Genomic DNA, 20,528 nt, shown 5'->3' on the forward strand with positions numbered 1-20,528 from the left:
GACAGCGTTTTTTTTTTTTTTTTTTTGACAATTCATCTCCAGAGAACTTGAATTAAGAGGCCTCTTGTCTTGTTGCAGTTATTCCTTCTCATTTGGAGCCATATGATGTCCTAGATCCAAGGCCAGGCCAGACAATTTTATCAAATCTGCAGCATCAGCCAGTGCTCGGTGGGTCACTTACACATGAAAACAAACACACACTTTTAGAGGATAATTTCTCTGTCTTAGGTGACAGGAGACAGCTTTCCCCAGGTCATTGAAGGAGCTCACACAGGTGTGTAAAATTTAAATTTGTGCCCTAACACTCAGTTATAGGACAGGGATCCCACACAAAATGAATGGGATGTCAGATGTTGTGAAGTTTAACAATATTCCATATTTCCTTCAAGCCCCTGGAATCAGGTGAATCTGCATCTGACTTATTTATCCATCAGTAAATTCACATGTGGCATTCATGCCTGCAGGCAAAAAAAATAAATCTGATCATGTGACTAAATTTGGATGTTCATCAGCTCAAAATGAAGACTATCAACCTGTTCCCACCACAATTATTTTTTTCCCCTAAGTTCCCATGATTTTTTCCCAAGCCTGACTAATGATACCAGAATATCTGGTGCTGGCCAGGCTTCACTCACTCAGGAGGTTTGGATTTGTGTCTGTGCCAGCAGCTCACAGGTATCCCCCAGCCCCTCACTCCTGCATGCTGGGATGCCTTGAGCAGGCTGACCCAGAACAGAGGCTGGATGGAGTTAAAGAATAAAGCAGGGATTTATTAAAAGGCCTCCACGGATGCACCTTGGGCAACACAAGAGCCCAGCCAGGGCTGCACTCAAGATGAACCAAAATGGTCACAAAATGCACAACTGGACATAGGGTCTCTCACTTTTATAAGTTTTTCTCCATTTGCATGCTGGAGTTAATTTTCCAATTATAGATTTAGGTTACGAAGTCCCATCCTGGTTGTTATTTTCTCTTCAGCCCACGTTGTTTGTGCTCTTGGGCCTGAGATTTGAATCATTTGTCCTTGGTCTCCAGCTAGAGAAGGAATTTTGTCTGGCTACTCTGTGAAGAGAGCTTCCTATCTCCTAATATGAAGCTCAGAAAGTAGCACAGAATCTGAAAAACATAAAAGCTAAACCTGAGGCATCACAGGGATGCCCCAATCCCACAAGGTGCTGTGACAGCACCATTTCAGGACACCAGGCTTGGGACAGCTGGGACAACTGAGCAAGTGTGGAGATGGAGCCTTGGCCATGAGCTGGAGGAGCAGGTGTAGAGATGGAGCCTTGGCAGTGAGGTGGAGGAGCAGGTGTGGAGATGGAGCCTTGGCAGTGAGGTGGAGGAGCAGGTGTGGAGATGGAGCCTTGGCCATGAGATGGAGGAGCAGGTGTGGAGATGGAGCCTTGGCCATGAGATGGAGGAGCAGGTGTGGAGATGAAGCTTCGTGATGGGAACACGAACTTCGGGAAGGGCAGAGAGTCCGGGAATGGGGAAAGGCACCCAGGCTGCCATGGGGAGACGCGCCCAGGAGCTTTGCGATGGGCAAAATGAGAGTGGCAGCCTGTGTCTGGTCCTGGTATGTTACTCTGAGTGTGCACGGCAAGGTTTGGCTAGTGGAGTGGATTTGGGAGAAGCTGCTGGAAGTTTTCCCCGATCTGATGGAGCCAATTCCAGCCGGCTCCATGCCCGGGACTCCCCTCACGGAACCAGCCGTGGTACAGTCCTGCCACCCCCCCTTCCCCTCCTCCCCTCCCTTCCCCTTCCCCCCCCAGCCCGCGGCGGTCGTGCGCTCCGCGCATGCGCAGTGCCGCGAGCGGAGCTCAGCTGGGCAGTGTTTACGGCCCGAGCGCGGCGGCCTTGGCTGAGCCGAGCGGAGCCGAAAAGAGCCGAACCGAACCGAGGCCAGCCGAACCGAACGCAGCCGAGGCGAACCGAAACGGGACGAAGCGAACGGAGCCGAGCCATCCGTTGAGGTACTGCTTTTGTCTGAAATCCGGGAATAACCTCCCCTGTGCCTCTCCCGGTGCCGTGCCGGGGCAGGGGCTGCCCTGGAGACCTGCCGGGGGCGAGCAGCCGCGGTTCTGTGCCTCGGGCATTGCTCTGAGCCCTCCCCGAGCGGTGCTGCTGTGCCGGGGTTGCAGCCGCAGGCTCCCGGTTCGCCTTCGGGTTTGTTTTCCTTCCACCTTTGGTGTCTCTGCTTTGCCCCCTTTGGTGTCTCTGCCCCCTTTGGTGTCTCTGCTTTGCCCCCTTTGGTGTCTCTGCTTTGCCCCCTTTGGTGTCTCTGCTTTGCCCCCTTTGGTGGCTCTGCTTTGCCCCCTTTGGTGGCTCTGCTTTGCCCCCTTTGGTGGCTCTGCTTTGCCCCCTTTGGTGGCTCTGCTTTGCCCCCTTTGGTGGCTCTGCTTTGCCCCCTTTGGTAGCTCTGTTTTGCCCCCTTTGGTGGCTCTGGTTTGGGCAGCGGTCCGGGTTTCTGCCTGTGGACTTTGTCCCTGCTCAGATTTGGGGAAATCTCTGCTTTGCCTTAGAAGCGAGGAAAATGCACCCGGGGTTTGCTGCGGAGGGAGAGGGTTTTGTTTAGAAAAATTTAATAACAATAAGCCCTAGTGGGTTCTCATTTCCCACCAAAATAAACAAAGGTGTGGAATCACATGAGGAGAGACCTTTGAATGTCAGAGTTTTAAAAAACACACATTTTAGTGGAAGTAGGTTAATATGCAGGGAAAGTGATGATTTCAGAAGTGACTGACACCTGTCACAGGGCAGATATCCCTGCTCCCATTATGAAAGTGTCTCAGCCAGCTGTGTTTGTTGTTGTTTTCCGTGGTGTAGAACATGGAAGAGCACTTGTCCATGGAGCTGAGCTGAAACCAGGTCAGACCAGTTGTCCCAGTGGGGCTTGCGTACATCAGCAGGAATTTGTTTGGGATCCAAAGTGGAGCACTGTTAAAGGCACAACTTCTTGCTTTAAATCTAAAAATGTATATTTTTATTTATTTTTTTAATAGCAAAAGGAGTGGAAGAATAAAGGAAGCTTAAGAACAAAAATATATAAAGGAAAGTCAAGGGAATCAAGATTCTTGGTGAAGACAGTATTTTAATGTGGAATGTTAAATAAAAGATACAGGCAGCCCTGTGTTGCAAATGCAGTGAGGTTTTGTGTATGTAAGGGGAGGGGGAAAATATAATTGGTACATTAACCCACCTGAACCTTCAAACTGATGTGTTCCCACTGTGAAGTAATAAAACAGAGTCATTTTTTGTAGAGAAAATGAAGGAGTAACTGTGGAAAGGAGAGGGGTGATGTTTTATTTCAAGTGTTATTAATGGTCTTGAACTGGATTAATGTGTTTGAGACATGAATGGATTAAGAACTGGCTCGAGTTCCCTGCCTAAGTATATCCTGTTTTGTTTGCCTCTACAGGTAATCAGAACAGTGTGTTATTTGAACAACTGTGAAATCTCCTTGGAGTCCTGTAGCTTTGCTTTGTTTCCTCAGAAAATGAAAGTTTATAATTTGCTCTGGCTGAATGTAACAAACAGACCCCAACAATTTCGCTGTAGGCAGATCTCCTGATCCCAGGAATGAACTCCAAAGCTGCTGCTTTGTGGTTATTGCTGTGAGCAGGGAAGGGCATTGTAAACAAACACGCCTTAAAATCACGTTGTGCTTTCTGGAAAGGATTTTTCCCCTTAATATTTGAGAAGGGGAGAAGAAGCCGGGTTAATTCTGAGTGGTTTTGTTCCCCTGTACATTTTCCTTTAAAACCTGTAGGCTGCAGTGGGAATTCTCTGTGGAGCTGCTGTCTGTGTCATTAAGTGCTTTACTAATGGTGCTGGCTCAGGCTCTGGAGATGAGCTGTGTGAAAGTGCATTTGCTAAAGTGCATTACCAAAGTAAGCAAGGTTGACAGGTCAGAGTTTTGTTGGGTTTTTTGAACCTCTGTGCAGTCAACATCCCGATGCACGTTCAAAGAAAATGCAATTTGAGATTTTTCTGGATTTTCTGCCTATTTCTTAGTCTTGTCAGGTGCTGTTAGAGGTGGAAAGTTTGTGTGTGACAGGAGCTCTGACAGACAGCCCAAACTTGCCCTGTTGTTTGGGCTTGCAGTGAAAAATGACCCCTAAGCGCAGGAGCTGGAATAATCCTTTCTATAAAAGGGTTCAGTGGAAAAGCTGATGTGCTGGTAAAACGGTGGGAGGGTTTGAAGACAGGCCTTGCACATTGAAATTGCCTATTGTGATTGTTTTTTTTCCCTACTGGTGTCAGGTACTGGATGCCAGATCTGCTGCATTTAGCTTTCCATTGTTGGGATGGGTGGGGAGAGCACTGGGTGAGGTTTTTCTGGAGCTTGGAGTAGGTAAAGATCTCTCTCAAAGCACTCCATGTACAGCAGCATAATTTGGTGTTGGAGAGCATGTTCTGTACCTCACCTTGCTTTGTTGTTATTTCCCTTTCAGTGTTTATAGGAGGCTGCTGAAGATGGGAGGTGCAGTGAGTGCAGGAGAAGACAACGATGAATTAATTGATAACCTGAAGGAGGCCCAGTACATCAGGACAGAGCTGGTGGAGCAGGCATTCAGAGCCATTGATAGGGCAGATTACTACCTGGAGGAGTTCAAAGACAATGCCTACAAGGATTTGGCATGGAAGCATGGAAATATTCATCTCTCAGCACCGTGCATTTACTCAGAGGTGATGGAAGCTTTGGACCTGCAACCAGGGCTGTCGTTTCTGAACCTTGGCAGTGGCACTGGTTATCTGAGTTCCATGGTGGGACTCATCCTGGGTAAATACCTCTTCAGTCACATTAACTGCTTGTATTAGAGCTTTAAAAGCAGGTTTTGAAATCAGGGATGAGGTATTCCTCCACTAATGGAGCTAAAAAGGTAGCTGGGAAAGGAAAGAATGCATTAATCCTGCTCGGCAATTTATCAGGATTCTCACAGCCTTCTCTGGAACTGGATGGGATCCAGATTTCTGTGGCAGATCAGAACAGGCAGCAATGTAGTTCCAAAGGTGGCTGTAATGGATTCCTGCAGGTCTGGGCATAAACCTGGGTTTGTTTCCCCTTAAGCAAGACCCCAGGTCAGGATCAGGAGTGCAGAGTTGAAACTGGGGCTGAGCAAGTCCACAAAAAGCTGTGACTGCTCTGTGCCTGGTTTGTGTTCACAGCCCTGTCTGAGACAGGTTTGAGATTCATTTTCGACTCTTAACTCCTCAGCACACAGATGGGAATATTCTCTGGAAGACACTTTAGTGCAGCAGAACTGATTTTGTGACCACATCTACAGCGGCACAAAGCAAATTATCCAAGTGGAATTGGACAATTTAAATTCCCCCTGCAGTGTTTCAGTCAGAGTTGTGCTGCCAGGATAGATGGCAAGTGGCTATAGGGTAAAATTTGGGGGAGTCTCCAGAATTTTAACTGCTGGGATATTTATTCTCAGGATGAAGTCTCATTTCCCATTTGTGATTTTCTCCTAGTTTTGTTGACATTACTTAGAATAAAATTTGTAGGCCTTGCAGGCCTATGCAGGCCATTGATCACTTTCACAGCAATGGCATCAGTGTTTTCCTCCTATAGAGAAGTTTCCTGCATAGTTCAGAGCAAATGATTCAGAATCAGCTGTGCACAAGAGGCTCAATTGCTGCCAGAAATTGCAGGTATAGGGTTGCAAATCTCATTGTAGCAGTGAGAGAGCTGACCCCACACAAACACCGACTCTGACACTCATGGAACAGTTTGCTGGAGGAAGGAGCCCAAAGTGTGTTAATGCCGCTGGATTTGGTGTTGTTGCTGTTGCCATCCCCTGGTGTTGTGCCCTTGCAGGTCCTTTTGGGGTTAACCACGGTGTGGAGCTTCACTCTGACGTGATCGAGTACGCCAAGCAGAAATTGGACTTTTTCATTAAAACAAGTGACAGCTTTGACAAGTAAGAATGCAAAATGCCTGTTGGGATTAATTGTGTGCTTTTGGCTTTACTCAGGGCAGTTCTAGCTCCCATGTGGCCCCTCTGGATTCAGGGTAATCTGAGGATTCAGGCTCCTTAGGCTTGCTGAGCTGCAGTGTGTGACCTTCGAAGCCTGTGTGTGTCGTGAGGGAGCTTCAGAAATGTTTGCAGAGTTTTTAATAGCAGTGCTGATGTTGCAGGGCTTAGAGGGAGCTGAGGAAGTTTGTTTATTTTTAAATGCACTTGCAGTAACACCTTAAAACTTGCAAGTAGCAGTACTTGGTTGTGCCTGTGATCTGAGAGCCTGCATAGTGATGAGATTATGAACTGGTTTTTGTAGTGGCTTAATATGTTTTATCTGAGAAGAAGGAAAAATGGCATTTTAAAATATGAAGATAGTTTCATGATGATTAAGTTGGTACTAAAACTGCCTGGGATTTGATTTATGTTCTTCCTTAGACCCTCCATTCTGCTGCTGTCACAGGTAATAACTTCCCAGCTAGATAACCACTGCCAATAGTAACCTCAGCAGTAAAAGTTGTGGCTGTCACATTTTTGGATCTGTTTCACAGTCTGTTCAAGCAGGGAAGCAAAGCATCTGTGAATACCTGATATGCTCCTCTCCTGGGAGGAAGAAAATGAAAATCATGGCATGCAGGATTTTAGGCTACTCAGCTTTTTGCTCTGGGAAGCTGCTGGGGAGGGGGTTGTATTTTCTGCATTTTGGCAGAAGACTGAAAATTTCTGGTTCTCAACAGGGTTTTTTTTCAGTCATGTTGCTGTTGTTTGAGGAGATGTTTTAAGGAAGACTTTCTTCTCTCTCCAGACAAATATAGCAATGGAGCAAAAGCAAGCTGAATTCGGAAATTACCATGCCTGGAAAATTGGCTTTGCTGAGTGATGTCTGCTGGGTTGTGCTCCTGGAACAGCGTGTGCAGGAACTGTTCTCTGGCTGCTCTGAATGTCCAGCCCTCTTTGCAAACCCAGAAAGCTCCAGGAAGCATTAGGAATAAATAGGTGCTATGTTGAGCTGCCACTCAAGATACCAGTAAAAGAATGGATGTGTTGAGCAACTTCTACCAAAATCAGCCTTTAAACATAGGGCTTAAAACTTAGGGAGTTTTGGAGCTTGTAAGAAAACCACAGGCATCAGAGAATCACTCATTCTTCTTTTAAACCAAGTCAGAAATACTGTAGGCAAAAAGTCTTTTTTACGAAGGGTGAAATTACAGTTCTTTGAAGCTGATGGCAAAACTTCCATTGGCTTCAGCACAGCTTACTTCTGTATCATCAGGTGGTAATTCCCCACATCTGAAAAGCAGTTAAAAGCTTTGAAAATGCAAAAATAAACCCAGGTGCAGTCCTTAAAAGACTGACATTTGGGAGTGCAGGTCTAGTATTTGTATTTGCATTTTATAACTGAGTCAGCATCAGGTGGCTAAAAATAGCTTGTTCTGAAGAGTTACCTGCAGCTCAAGTATGAAATTATACATCTTTATCCTTTGGAGATTTTAATCCATGAATTCTGACCTCATTTTTCTGTGCTTTTGAGACTTACAGCTGTGGTCTATTAACAATAATGTCCAGAATAGATGGGCTTTGGAGGAGAAATCCTGTAGAACTGTGGGTTTTTTTTCAAGTGTTTTCCATAGTTCAATTTTTCCAGAATTGTGAAAATAATTAATTTTGATAAATCATTTTTTTCTTGTCTAATACAAATCTTTTTCACTTTCAGGTTTGAATTTTGTGAGCCATCCTTTGTCATTGGCAATTGTTTAGAGATTTCTCCAGACTGCACTCAGTATGACCGTGTTTACTGTGGTGCTGGAGTCCAGAAGGAGCACGAGGACTACATGAAGAACCTGTTGAAAGTTGGGGGAATTCTTGTCATGCCTCTAGAAGAGAAGGTTGAGTGCCTTTTTACTCATATTTCAGTTATTCTTAATTCTGATCATGGTTTGGTCAGTAGCTGTTCTTTTATCTTGCCCGTGTAGCAGGCTGAAGAAGAATTAAGTGCCCCAATTTTCACAATGACTGAAAACTGAACTCTGCACATTCCTAATATTTAAGAAATGTGTAGTTTTGCAGTCTTCCATATATTACAATCTGTTAATTGCAGTTTTACTTTCACACTGCAGAAAATGTGAGCAAAGCTTTGTTTAATTATATAATTTACTGTTGTGCTTAATGGCAAAACACAACTTTTTGCTCCCTGTCTGGCTCTTGAAGGAGTGTGCAGGATGTCTCTATTTACAAGTGTCAGTGGATTCTTTTAGTAAAAAGTGGGTCAAGTGCCTGACCTTTTACCACTGTCAGGGAATGTGAGGAGCAGGGTGCAGGGTTTCTTCCCAGTGAGAGGCTGTGCAGTGGGTTGGGGCAGGAGATTTGATCTGTGACCTTTTCAGGAGCCAGTGCTCGTGGTGACTCAGGAGTTTTCCCAGAGGTCAGGCACAGCTGCTCTGCTCCAGCCTGGAGGGAGATCTGGGCAAGCAGAGTGACCCAAATTTCCAGTGCCCATGCTCTGTTGGAATAGATGAAGTTACTTGGGGCTAGTCCTGCAAGGAGTTCCCATTTTTTTTTTTTTTTCAAAAATCCAATGTTGTTTCTCATTTACTGTTGCAGCTTCCATTACTTCAAATTGTCCACCAGAAAATTCATTTATTCGGTTTTTTTTGTTCAAAAATCTCACTGTAGTTCCCACAATGGACAATAATCTCCTTGTTTTGCCTCAGTTGACTAAGATAACTCGGACTGGTCCTTCTGCCTGGGAGACCAAGAAGATTCTTGCTGTTTCCTTTGCTCCTTTGATTCAGCCAAACCACACAGATTCAGGAAAACCAAGGCTCGTTCACTTGCGTGAGTACAGACATTCCTGAGCTTGGGGAACTTCCTTCTGCTTGGCTGTGAGCTGTAACATCCCTGGGAATCCTTTCCAGGAAAATTACTCCAAGTCCTTCCTTTTTTTGAGCAGCTGTCTGTCTTGTGCAAGCATTGGAGTTGATAGATTTTAATGGATTTTAATCACAGACTCACAGAATGGCCTGTGTTGGAAGTGACCTTAAAGATCATCTAATTCCAATATCCCTGCTGGGGACAGGGACACCTTCCACTGGGCCATCATTCTAAACACAAATTATTTCTTGTGAAGTTGTACCTGAACTTTGCAAGGTGTTTTGTCCTTGTTTTTGCACATTCTGCTCCAGTCCCGAGTGATTGAATCCTGTCATGGTTCTCAGGCACTGGGCCACAAGGAGAGGGAAATAAACAAGCACCACATGTGAACAAATGTTGTATCTACTCAAAGACACTCACCCCCAGCAATCCAGAGCTATCCTGAACCTGGAATGCTCGAGGGATACAAGTTGTGCAGTTCTTGGTTAGCTGTTTGAAATGCAGGTCGTATCAGTGGCCCCAATCTTTAGATTAAGACTTCAGTGTCAAGAGGCCTCTTAAGAACACATGAAGACAGAGGTACTTTCATAAAGAGATTAGTCAGGCTTTGGTCTTAACCTGGAAAGGTGTCTGCATGACAGGAGCTCAGGGAACAGTCTACAGCATGCTAGGAAATCCAACAAGTGCCTGTTTCAGCATGTTCTCACTTTGTAGTGAGACCTGCCCATAAATTCTGTGTAGTTATTTTTTACTTTTTTCACTTAGGTCCCAGGAAAGTTCACTTGTTGGCAGAGAACAGAGACTTTTTGTGTCAGTTTTAATTTATTTTAGTTCATGGATCTGTGTGCATCTATACATTTTTAAATTTTTTTTCTGCATTTCTAAACTGGCAGCAAAGAAGTGCAGGAGACAGAATAGTCTTCCAAGTCATTAATGTGGGAGGCATTTTAATACAGTAACTTACTGTGATGTTGCTATAATTACTTCTACAAAATGGTTTCCAGCCTGTCTTCACTCACTAAGTCTGAAGCAGTTTTTGAAGAGCATAAATAGTACTTGTGTTTTATAAGTGCAGAACTTGGCAAAGCTGAAGGAGCTGAGCAATAGAAAAATTATTTTATGGAAGAATTAAACAGACTTCAGGTTTAGTTATCTACCCGAGGAAAATACCTGATTCTAAGCCATGAAACAATCACAGCTCCTATCACTAAGTCTGCATTCAAACAATCTTTAAGATGTGCATCTTAGAATAATTGAGAACTTGAAATCGAGGCAGGACATTTTTTAATGAGAGAAACGCGCAATTAATTTTCATTCGGAAAGTTGCAACACAGTTTATCCGGGTTGACAGGAGCTGAATAGAGCTGTTTGTGTAATCCCAGCAGGGAATTCAAATGGCCTGATTTACTCTGAGCAAACAGAACTTTTCCTGGGAGTACCTCTGGGGGGGAAGTTTCTCTGTCTGTGCTCACCGGGTTTCTTTGCTCGCAGCGCCCGTGGCCGTCCGCAGCCTGCAGGACCTGGCTCGCATCGCCATCCGAGGCACCATCAAGAAGATCATCCACCAGGAGGCCCTGGGCAGGGCTGGGGACGGCCTCAAGAGCCCCCCCAGGTTCAAGAGGAGGCGGCTGCGGCGCCGGCGCATGGAGACCATCGTGTTCCTGGACAAGGAGGTGTTCGCCAGCCGCATCTCCAGCCCCTCCGACGACAACAACAACTGCGAGGACATGGAGGAGGAGAGGCTTGAGGAGGAGGAGGAATCCAAACCCTCTGAACTAAAGCCAGAGCCTCCTGTGAACTTTTTGAGAGAAAAGGTCTTGAGCCTGCCGTTGCCTGATCCCTTGAAGTATTACTTGCTTTATTACAGGGAAAAGTAGTTTTTCTTCTTTTAGGAAGTGGGAAGTAGGCAGAGAATAAAGTATTCCTTAGGGCTTGACAAACGTGTCCCACTTGCTTGCCTGCCAATGTGACACCCGAGGCAGTAGGCTGGCTGGGGAATGTGGCTGCTGTAAACTTTGACATTATAGCTTTTTTGAGTTCTTTCTTTCTTCTCAGTTGTGTGCTATAGTTTTATTCTACAGCAGGGATTCCTTAGGAAGCAAGTTGGTGAAATGCTCAGCTGCTTAGGGAAAGGAGGATTTAATTCCCTTGAAACTAACTGCAGGAGATATCCCTGAAAATCTCATGGCTGCTCTACCGAATATCAGTTGGGAAAAACTCCTGAGCAGCTCCCCAAAGACCTTTCCTGTCTGTGCTCTCTCCCACTAAACCTGCCATGTATTTGCCATGGTGTGTGTTTAATGGAGGATGGAGATAATTAGTTAAAACCTGACCTGGCAAATCATGTTTCTTCCAGTAATCTGAAAAGCACAACTTCTACAGAAAGGAAAGAATTTTTGACATTACCCTTGTGGCATCCAGGCTTTGAATGAGAAGGAAAGCATCAGCTCCCCTTTGGCTGGTCTGCTTTGCTTGTAAATTATATATAATTTTTTTAGTAAAAAGTTTTACAAAATACTGTTTTTTTTTTAAGGGGAAACCCCTGTTCTAGAGAATGAGTTGTTAGGTTTCTGTGGTTCTTTCAAAGCTATGGAGGCAAGTGAGGAATCGCAAAGCTGTTTAACTTTGACAGGATGCAAGGTAGTCAGGGTTGGGACTGCTGTCTCTGAAAATGTTTACAGAGTAATTCCGAGAGGGGAAAAGGGTAGAGAAGAGCTGCAGGGCAGTGAGTTTGTGCAAGCTGGAAGCAGTATCCGTGGGTTTTGCTGTCATGTGAGATAATTCAGATTGTCTGGGCTGAGCAGAGTGAGGTGCAGAGCACCAGCCTGAGCAGTAAATCAGCCAAACAGAGTTTTGTGGGGGATCTGCAGAACCTGAGAGCAGCCTAGGGAGCCAAACTGATGCAGTTCTCAGGTGTTCCTGTGTGTGTGTCCCTGCTGTGGCAAGGTGGGCAGAATAAAACTTGTTCACAAGTGCTCCCCAGTGGAGAGGAGCTGCTCAGCTGGGTAGGTGATTTTATTCCTGCAGCAATGAAGTAGAAATGTTAACAGGTTCAGATGGAAGGACTTGTCACTCTGCAGTTCTGTGGATGTGAGCTGTCATTTTTATTCCCAGATCTCTCTGTCATGGTGATGGAAGGGAATGCCATGGAATCACAGGATCACAGAATGGTTTGGGTTGGAAGGGACCTTAAAGATCATCTTGTTCCAACCCCCTGCCATGTACAGGGGCACCTTCCACTAGGCCAGGTTGCTCCCAGCCCCATCCAGCCTGGCCTTGGGTATTTCCAGGAATGAGGAGTCCACAGTGTCTGTGGATGATAAAATACTGTGTTTAGAGGAGGTTTACTTGGTTCAGCCTGTTTGGGAAATGTACCTGAACTGGTAAAAGGCTGGAAAGAAACTCTGGAGTTTGTGTTGATGTGAAATAGTCCTAAAGCTAGGGGGCATGAAAAGCTCTCTTTCAGCAGGTTATGAAACTGTGTTAAGGCATTGCCCCATCAGAAACACCTGAGTTGGTATCACTTTGATATCTTTTGGTTTTTTAATGTGTGCTGTCTCCTCATTTTCTGAGGAGGAATGAGTGAAGACTCTATTGCCAAATGGTCCTGAGTTGCACAACTTGCTTCATGAAAAATAGTTTCAAAGTTCTGTGTGGCTTTGAAAATAAATGAATAACATATATGTCTAAGCCTGTAGTGGAGAACTTTCCTTGCTTAACAGGATTTTTGTGTCTCTTAGGGAATATTGTCTGATAATCCTGTATCATGTAGTTGCTGGCATGTAACACAGGCATAGGCTGGGTTTTGCCTCTGGTTTCATGTCTCCACTTCTGGTCTCAATGGTACCCCAAGTTATCTTGCTCCCTTGGATTTTGATGTCTTTATTTGCAGTGGGGCAGTTCTGTGGTCACTGAGCTGATGTTTCCTGTAAAGATGCACATCCCCATCACTGGATTCTGGCAACTCCCATGAATTTCTTTCTAAAAATGTAAATCCTGAATATGGTGGTAAATAGAGGGTTTATAGAATCTGTGTGTAATTATTCTGTGCTTCCCTACAGGCTGTGGCTTCTTTATTTTTTTGGAAAAGTCTGTTTAATGGGTGTCATGCCAGGTATGTGCCTTTCTGGATTGTGGCACAATTTCCACACCCCTCCATAGTCCAGGATGCCTCCTGCTCTTGGCTACCAGGTCAACCTTTAGTTTAATCACAACATTTTAAAGGAGTCCCTTTAAAAATGACATTAAACTTCAGGTTCCTGTTAGTAAGCCTTGCAGAGATTCTGTTACAGCTGACCAGTTGAGGGAGGATTATCTTTCATTTATCCCTTGTTTGGTTTTTATCCCCATCCCAGCCCCAGTTGTTAAAGGTATTTTATCAGATTTTTTTCACCAGATTTGCCTTTTTTATTACATTTGCTAGATTTTTGTAGCTTTCTATAAGATGCATAAATACTGCTATTTTTTCCTGGATAAGGATGAATAAATAAATATATATATATATACACACACAGGAAATTTATGTTCTGGGTTGTCATTGTCCTCTTGTGCAAAAAACCCTACAGATCTAAGCAGATAGTAGAAATTCTATGTATAATATAACTGTGAAATAGTATTGCTTATAGCCTGTAAATAAAGGGGAATTGTAAATACATTTTCCCTGTGCACAAGCACTTGCACTGTAGTTTTGTAAGCATTTCTAGCAGAGGGATGGAGGCAGAGTTGGGTTTCTATGGATCTATGAGCTGTCCAGGAATTGTACCTGCTTTGTTTCTTTTTGTGTTCTCAGTAGTTGTCACTTTTTTTTGTATGTGACTCCTTTTAGGTTTTGATCCTGCAGCAAATTTGCAAAGAGAGCTGAACTTCAAACTGCTTTAGTCATGAGTGTGTAAGCTGAAAAATCTCTGTATAGAAACTAGAGTTCAGTTGGCCTGAGGCATGCAGAAGTGTTATGCAATTTAAACTTTATTAATAAGTGTTTCTGTATCAATAAACTCAGTAAAAACTTTTTAGCCTTCTTAACATGGCTTTGCATTATGTTGTGGTTAGAATACTTTGTAGGTGAGTGCTTATTTCCATAAGTGGAGGTCAAGACACAAAAACAGCAGAAAAAGTGTTTAACAGTATGGTGCAGGTGCATAGTTTTAGAAGAACTCCTCAGAATGTGATGTCTCAAACCTGCCCAGATGATGAGTTCCAAACCTTGAGGTAATGCAGCTGTGCAGGATGAATTTTGGGATCAGCACACACAGCACTGATGTAGATTTAATACGTCAGAATGGTTAAAGAGTGGGCTTAATTTCCTGCCTGTTTGACTATAAACAACAGGTATCAAAAGGTGATTTCATCCATTTCTGTACTTCAAGGAGTTGCCTAAGCCAAAGGTGTCAGGAGTTTGTTCTGTGCATTCTGAACTGCAGCTCCCCTCTTGTCCCCTGGGCTCTGCCTGAATTGTTTAATTAACGTGGATTTTTGAGAGCGGGTGTTCAAGGCTTTCATTTCTCCAGTATTGAGAACAATATTTTGGTTTCAGCTGTGCTAGGAATCTAATCATAATAGCAAATACAGCTGCTGCTAATTAAATGAATCTGTTAACCTTTATTCCATAGGATAATTGCCTGTCTGTTTCTTCCTGTCATCTGTGTGTATGATAAATGTCCTTTTCCCAGCTATAACAGGAGATTAGTTCAACGTTAATGTTTTCCTTCACGTGGTGCGTGCTGAAAGAAAATCCTTTTCCGCTTTGCAAAGCCATGGATGTGTCATACAAATGGTATCGATGAAATTAAATTTGTCGGATGATGTTTATGTTCACTTCATTGTAAAACATAGAGCATCACAGTCCCCTGGGGTGTAGAGAGGGAGCAGGTCCCCTGAGGGAAATCTTTCTGCTGAAGAAAAAGGGATAGAAGGGAGAGTTAAAAATAAAAAATACAAAGGGTGAAGGGGAAAAAAACCCACCTGAGGGACCCCCCCCAACTTTCTTGATTTCTACAGGTGTGAAAAGCCTGTGTAGCCGAGGCTGGAAATGCTGGAGCATGGGACACAAGGGTTGACATCATTCCTGCTGTTCAGGAGACAAGTTTTGGTTCTTGCTCAGAGATGCACACTCCTTTTGAAAGAATTTGTCATGTTAATGGAAAATAAGACACATTAATGTGAAAGTAAGGGGGCTGGGATTGCTGGTGTTCCTTAACCCTCACCAACGTCCCATTTATCCTGAGGGGAGATGAGCAAGGCAGGAGAGGAGTGGTGAAGATCTGTCCAGAAAATGTGTGGGCTGCAGAACTTGCCTTGCACTGCAAGGATTCCCCATGCTCTGTTGGCTCTGCTGCCTTGGCTCAAGATCCCATTCCTACAAGGCAATGGGCAAACGCCCCTCAATCCATCCCAAAGCTGCTCCCCCACAGCACAGCCAGACCTGGAATGCAATTCCACAGACAGAGAACTCCATTCAGGAGGATTTTCACATAACACACACTGCCTGATGCACATGAAGGATGTGCTTCTAAAGCACTCAGTGCCTCCGGAATTAAAAGCTGTGCTATTCACCAGAGCGGTCTGGTTTCAGCTGCCAGTTGTTGTGTGAAGGCTGAAAATGATAATTTGGCTTTTTACAACCTGGTTTTGTGAGCAGGGTTGGCCTGGGTTGGGTTGGGTGGCCGCTAGAGGACACTCTGCCCAAAACCATGAGTTCAGTGAACTTGCTCAGATTTCCAAGCGATGGCAGGGCAAACAAACAGCCGATTGCCTGAGGGCTGAGTTCAGAAAGCCTGCAGGATAATTCTCTTTTATAGCTGGACAAACCAATACATCTTTTACCTTCCATGCCATGAAATTCCTTCCCTTCGTGCTACTCTTATCTGATCCCTTGTCTTGGATGACCCGTTTTTGTAAGTAGTTGGAAAGACTTGTCACAAACAGTCTCCCCAAATGCTCAAGTGACAGAGAATCTGAACCAGGAAGGTTTAAATGTCACTCTTGTCTTCTTTGCCATATTAATTATTTTGTAGTGTACAGTACAAAGCAGACGTGCAGGTTGATGGGAAGCTTTCGTTTGAGCTGCCAGGTTATGTGGGATGCTGCTGTGTTGGAAATTCCTCAGTAAAAATCCTAATGTATGTTAATGCCTCCCTTGTTCTCAACACATACATTTAGGATATTGTGTAGTAATAGCTTGAAACCTAAAGATAAGCTGGTTTCACTGCAGCTTCTTTATAAAGGTGATTAATTCAACTGGAAACAAATTCTGCCTTTTGCATCACAATTTTATCTTCCAATGGGGAGAAACAAATGGAGGACCGCATTTCCTACAGTTCAAACTCAGCTGATTTCATATTTTTTACCCCTCTTCACCCCTGAATTGCCTTGAATTTCTCAAAAACATTTTTCCAAGTTACATCCTTGTTGAAAGAAATTATACTTGGTCAAAGACCTTTGAAATGAATCAGCTTTTACTCTGCCTGAGAAACTTTACAGACTCCTGGGTGGGGTTTAGTCTTTATTTGCAGTTTATCTCTGTTAGTGATCTCCCTTTTAAAATCCCTTATCTGTTACATCCCATGCCCACTCAATGGTTGGAGGCAAATTTTTTGCTTGATGTTGTAGCTACATGTAATAGGAGCCAGCCTCCATCCTGAAAGCCTTACAGCACCATACATTTGGCAGGCTGTTAGATAAATCTCTCTCTTTAGTTTGCAGACTGTGCTAGGGCAAAAAAAATTGACATAAAAATCTTGGCCCTGGATCTTTTGCATCCCAGCTCAGCCCTGGACCACGAGGTCGTTTTTTGGTCGCTGTTCATGGAGGTGCACTGTGCTTTCAGAGATGCCTGAGGAGAAGATGAGGAGTTAACTTGCTGTTTAAAAGAAGCAACAAGGCGAAAATAGACGAGTTTGTATTTCAGCGCCACAATCAGAGAGGGGTGGGGACAGTGTGATCTCCAGTGATGTGCAGAATGGCAGAGAGGGTGGGCGGCTGGACTGTCAAACTGCCTTAATTTAATTGCAAACACATGCCGATGAGTCCCCTCCTCCTGGACCTCAGGGCTGGGAAACTTTTTTTTTTTTTTTTTTTTTTTTTTTTGTCAGCTCCCTGCAGCTCAGAATTGAGGCAAATACGCTCCAGCAAACACCATGCTGCTCAAACCTTCGGTTCTTGGGGGCTTTTTGTGTTTTCTCCTCCTGCCTGGTTTCTCGTGCTCCTGCCCCAGCCGCTGCCTGTGCTTCAGGACTACAGTGAGATGCATGCATCTGATGTTGGAAACCATCCCCGAGATCCCGCCCCAGACAAACATTCTGTGAGTAACCACTTCATTTTCCTGCCTTTCTTACCTGCCTGGTCTTTAAAAAAAGGAGAAAGAAGGCAAAAAGGCCAAAGGCATACTTTTTATCCGTTTTTTCCCCCCCACAGAATTGTAATCCTCAAGAACTGTTTTGTGCTTTTAAAACAGAAACTGCTGCTTCTGGCATCAGTTAATTGCTAATGGGACAATCAAGGAATTGAAAAATTTAATGAGAGTAATTCCAAGCAAGCTCTGGAAGACAGTTTTGGGGAATCAAAGGTCAAAAATGTTAAACTGAGCTTATGGAAAGGAGCACAGTTTGCATTTTAGAAGGCTTTGTGTATGGGTGTAGGGGAGAGAGGAAATAGAGCAGCTCAGGCTTTTGTCTCCAGTGACACAAACACTTCCCTTATATATACAACACCATCTCAGTACTGAATTTCTAAGTACTGGTTTTCCGCTTTCTACTTGAACTGTTCAAATCAAAGCTGAGGTTTATTTGGAAAGTAACAGCTGTGGCAACTCACAGAATACTGGAGAAATAAGAAGATGAGGGAGCTGGTGGCTGAATCCATTCAAACAGGAAAGGTGGAGGAAAAGGACATTGAATTCTTGGACAATCTTCAAGAGCTCTTATTGATAGGCACAGAAGAGCATTTCCCTGTGATTCTAAACTAATCCTAAATTTAAAGGTGGCTTTAAGATGCAGCGACACGTGACAAAATCCTTCCCTCTGTGATACTCTTATCTGATCCCTTGTATTGGATGACCTTTTTTTTGTAAGTAGTTGGAAAGACTTGTCCAAAATGAATCTTAATGCTCATCTTCCTTCAACTGCTGCCTGTTGCAAAACTTTTCCAAACTTTTCCAAAGTTTCCAAAAGTTTCCAAAAACTTTTCCATGAGTTTGAGCCTTTTCCCTTTGCTTATAACAAGTTCAGTTTAATCTCAGCTGGCACATCCACACCAGCATTTCTCCCTTGAACATCTCACTGATACTGTAATGCACTTCCTCTGCTGGCAGCCAGAGGAACATGCTGTGAGCGGGATGCCGGCATTGGGCTGCTGCCATCCAGGTCTGCTGTGGTGGGTGGAGACCACAGAGGTTCTTGCATTGGTAGCCCACAGGATGAGCTCTACCCTTGCTACAGCTGCCAGAGCTTTCTCACTGCCTGGGCTGGTGCTGGGATGATTATTTGCAGTGTGACCCTGCTCTGTACCTGCTCACTGGGCAGTCTTAAATGCTCTGACAGTGATTTGCAGCATCTCTCTTCACACTCTCACCAACCTTTTTCTCCCTCTTATTCCCCTGCATCTTGTAATATTAAAATATTTAAAGTACCCTGACACTGATTTTAGCAAAGTAACTTGTTGCTCCTTGTTTAAACCTAGATTTTATTGAGGGAAAGGTTTGTTCCATTGGCTGAACTGAGGTATTTCTGAGATCATTGAAGCTTAATTCCTGTTCTCTATTTGCAATGAGGCAATGTTTGCTGTCACAGTGGAGCCTGAGTGAGTTTCTGCTCGAGATTCCTGGAGTTCAGAGGGAGGGAAGTTTACTGTCTCACCAACTCTTTCCCAGTTCTGGAATGGTGTGCAGCAGCACACTTCATTCTCTGCACCACCTTGAATGGGATACTGGCTTTAAAAACATTAAAGAAATAGTACAGATGTGAGATTTTTATATCTCACAATATTGCAAAGAAAGATGACTCTTCATGAACCACTATTTTTAAGATTATTTATCCATTTTATCCTCTTTTACTGCTGTCTGCATAATTATAAGCAAACCACATATTGGTGATCATAGACATAAAGAGAGATGAGCCTAGTGAGTGCTCTCTGTTGGCAGATCATGGGCCTTTGTGTGGCAAGCAAAAATCCTGACTGTCTGGCTATCTTGAAGATCTAATATATGCAAATGCATTTCCCAGCCAGTATCCCATTTGTATTTGTTATAAATAGCATTTGAGTAATTAAACTTTTTTTGAATTGTGGAAGATCAAGGAATGCTTCTTAACCAAGCCCTGACTCCTCCAGCTTTTTGGTATGTTAGTGTTTCTCCTGGGAGAACCCTTGTGTCAGACTGAACATTTGGAATTATAGCAAGAATAGGCTTGATCACGGAGTTATTCTGAGCAGAAAATGTGGGATTGGGATATTTTCCACAGTTATTCTTTGGTGTGAACAGGGCTGAGTCTGTGACTGCAGCTCCCAGCACCGATCCCAGGCTCCAGCTCGGTTCCCTCGAAGAACAGCTGCAGCTCCCAGGTGGAATTTGCTTTGAAGTTGGGAGTTTGGGACTTTCTGACCTCCGTGACTCCGTGCCACCCTCTCTAAGAATCCTGGAAGAGTGGGGAAGTCTCCTGGCTGGCACAGGCCGTGCTTTGCCATTGGCAGATGGCCCCTGGGTCTGCAGCCAGCTGGCGGCACTGGGGCCGCCCATCGCCTTCCCTGAGCGATGCTGGGGCTGGCACGGAACCAGCTCCAGGATTGATGAGCTGTTACTGGCTCCTCTGGGGTCGCCATTTCCCTCCTCCCTTCCCAATCCCAGCTGGGTACAGCTGAGGATCTGGCCCAAAGTCTGGTTTTAGCAGTAGGCTATTTATCCTTGGTAATGGAGACTGCTTGCTTAATCCCGAGCAGAGAATGGGATGGCAGGAACGACTCCACGCGTACAGATAAGCCATAAAAATTCATGGTGTAGAGCTGCAAACGTATTTTGGCTGGTGTCTGTTCAACTGGAACACGATTATCCAGATGTGATCTGCTGGTTACTGCTGGGATTCAGGCAGTTCTTCCAGCCAGCAGCCCAGGGAAGGGAACAGCTGTGGAACATACACTCTGAAAATTTCAATAGGTCTTTAACCTCCGCAGCCATTTGTTCTGCAGTGTGACATTTAAAACAATAAACTTCCAAACGTGTGGACATGAGTAGAAGAAATCCATGGAAAGAAGTTCCCCTCTGGCTGGCAGCTAATGGATTGCAATCCAATTATCCATGGGTTTATTCTTCTTTCTGCATTATGCAGGGCACATAATGAATGAGTACTGCTGGAGAAACATAGCTGAGGGCACAGGGCAGGATCTGGGATCTGAGCACATGGCTGGCATGAACTGAAGGTGACCCAGTTGTGCACAGACCTGGTTGCTAATTGGGCAATGTAAGCCTGGCCAGCTGGACAAGTTTTCTTTCCCTTCCTTGTTGTGCTGCTTTTGGTGCCTGCTCAGCTCCTCTCTTCCTCCTGCAGGAGGAAGGCTGGAGTAAGACAGGGTGTAGCTCTCTTGGTCTATTAATAAGCACATTTTGAGAAGGAATTTTATACATTTGTTGGGGAAAGGTTTACTGAGCAAATGAGTTCTTGGAAATGCTGCTCTGTTTGTGGTCTCTGTCGTGTGTTTTGG

General features: G+C 44.4%; 2 protein-coding genes across 2 annotated transcripts in view; both read left to right on the top strand.

The window, feature by feature from the left end:
• Positions 1 to 1,798: 1,798 nt before the first annotated feature.
• Positions 1,799 to 13,862, top strand: PCMTD2 (protein-L-isoaspartate (D-aspartate) O-methyltransferase domain containing 2). Its single transcript, XM_063172471.1, has 6 exons — positions 1,799 to 1,973; positions 4,455 to 4,783; positions 5,828 to 5,930; positions 7,684 to 7,855; positions 8,681 to 8,804; positions 10,332 to 13,862. The coding sequence occupies exons 2-6, from the start codon at positions 4,477 to 4,479 to the stop codon at positions 10,715 to 10,717; spliced, it is 1,092 nt and encodes a 363-aa protein (XP_063028541.1). The 5' UTR covers positions 1,799 to 1,973; positions 4,455 to 4,476; the 3' UTR covers positions 10,718 to 13,862.
• A 3,102-nt stretch (positions 13,863 to 16,964) lies between these two features.
• The window catches only part of LOC134427019 (peroxidasin homolog), a 42,581-nt gene continuing 39,017 nt past the window's right edge, over positions 16,965 to 20,528 (top strand). Inside the window, exon 1 of the mRNA XM_063172473.1 lies at positions 16,965 to 17,139. Within this exon, the coding sequence (XP_063028543.1) occupies positions 16,976 to 17,139 (164 nt within the window). The 5' untranslated portion in view covers positions 16,965 to 16,975. The remainder of the gene's footprint in view (positions 17,140 to 20,528) is intronic.

Source organism: Melospiza melodia, chromosome 19 (assembly GCF_035770615.1).
Source record: "Melospiza melodia melodia isolate bMelMel2 chromosome 19, bMelMel2.pri, whole genome shotgun sequence".
Lineage (NCBI taxonomy): Eukaryota > Metazoa > Chordata > Aves > Passeriformes > Passerellidae > Melospiza > Melospiza melodia.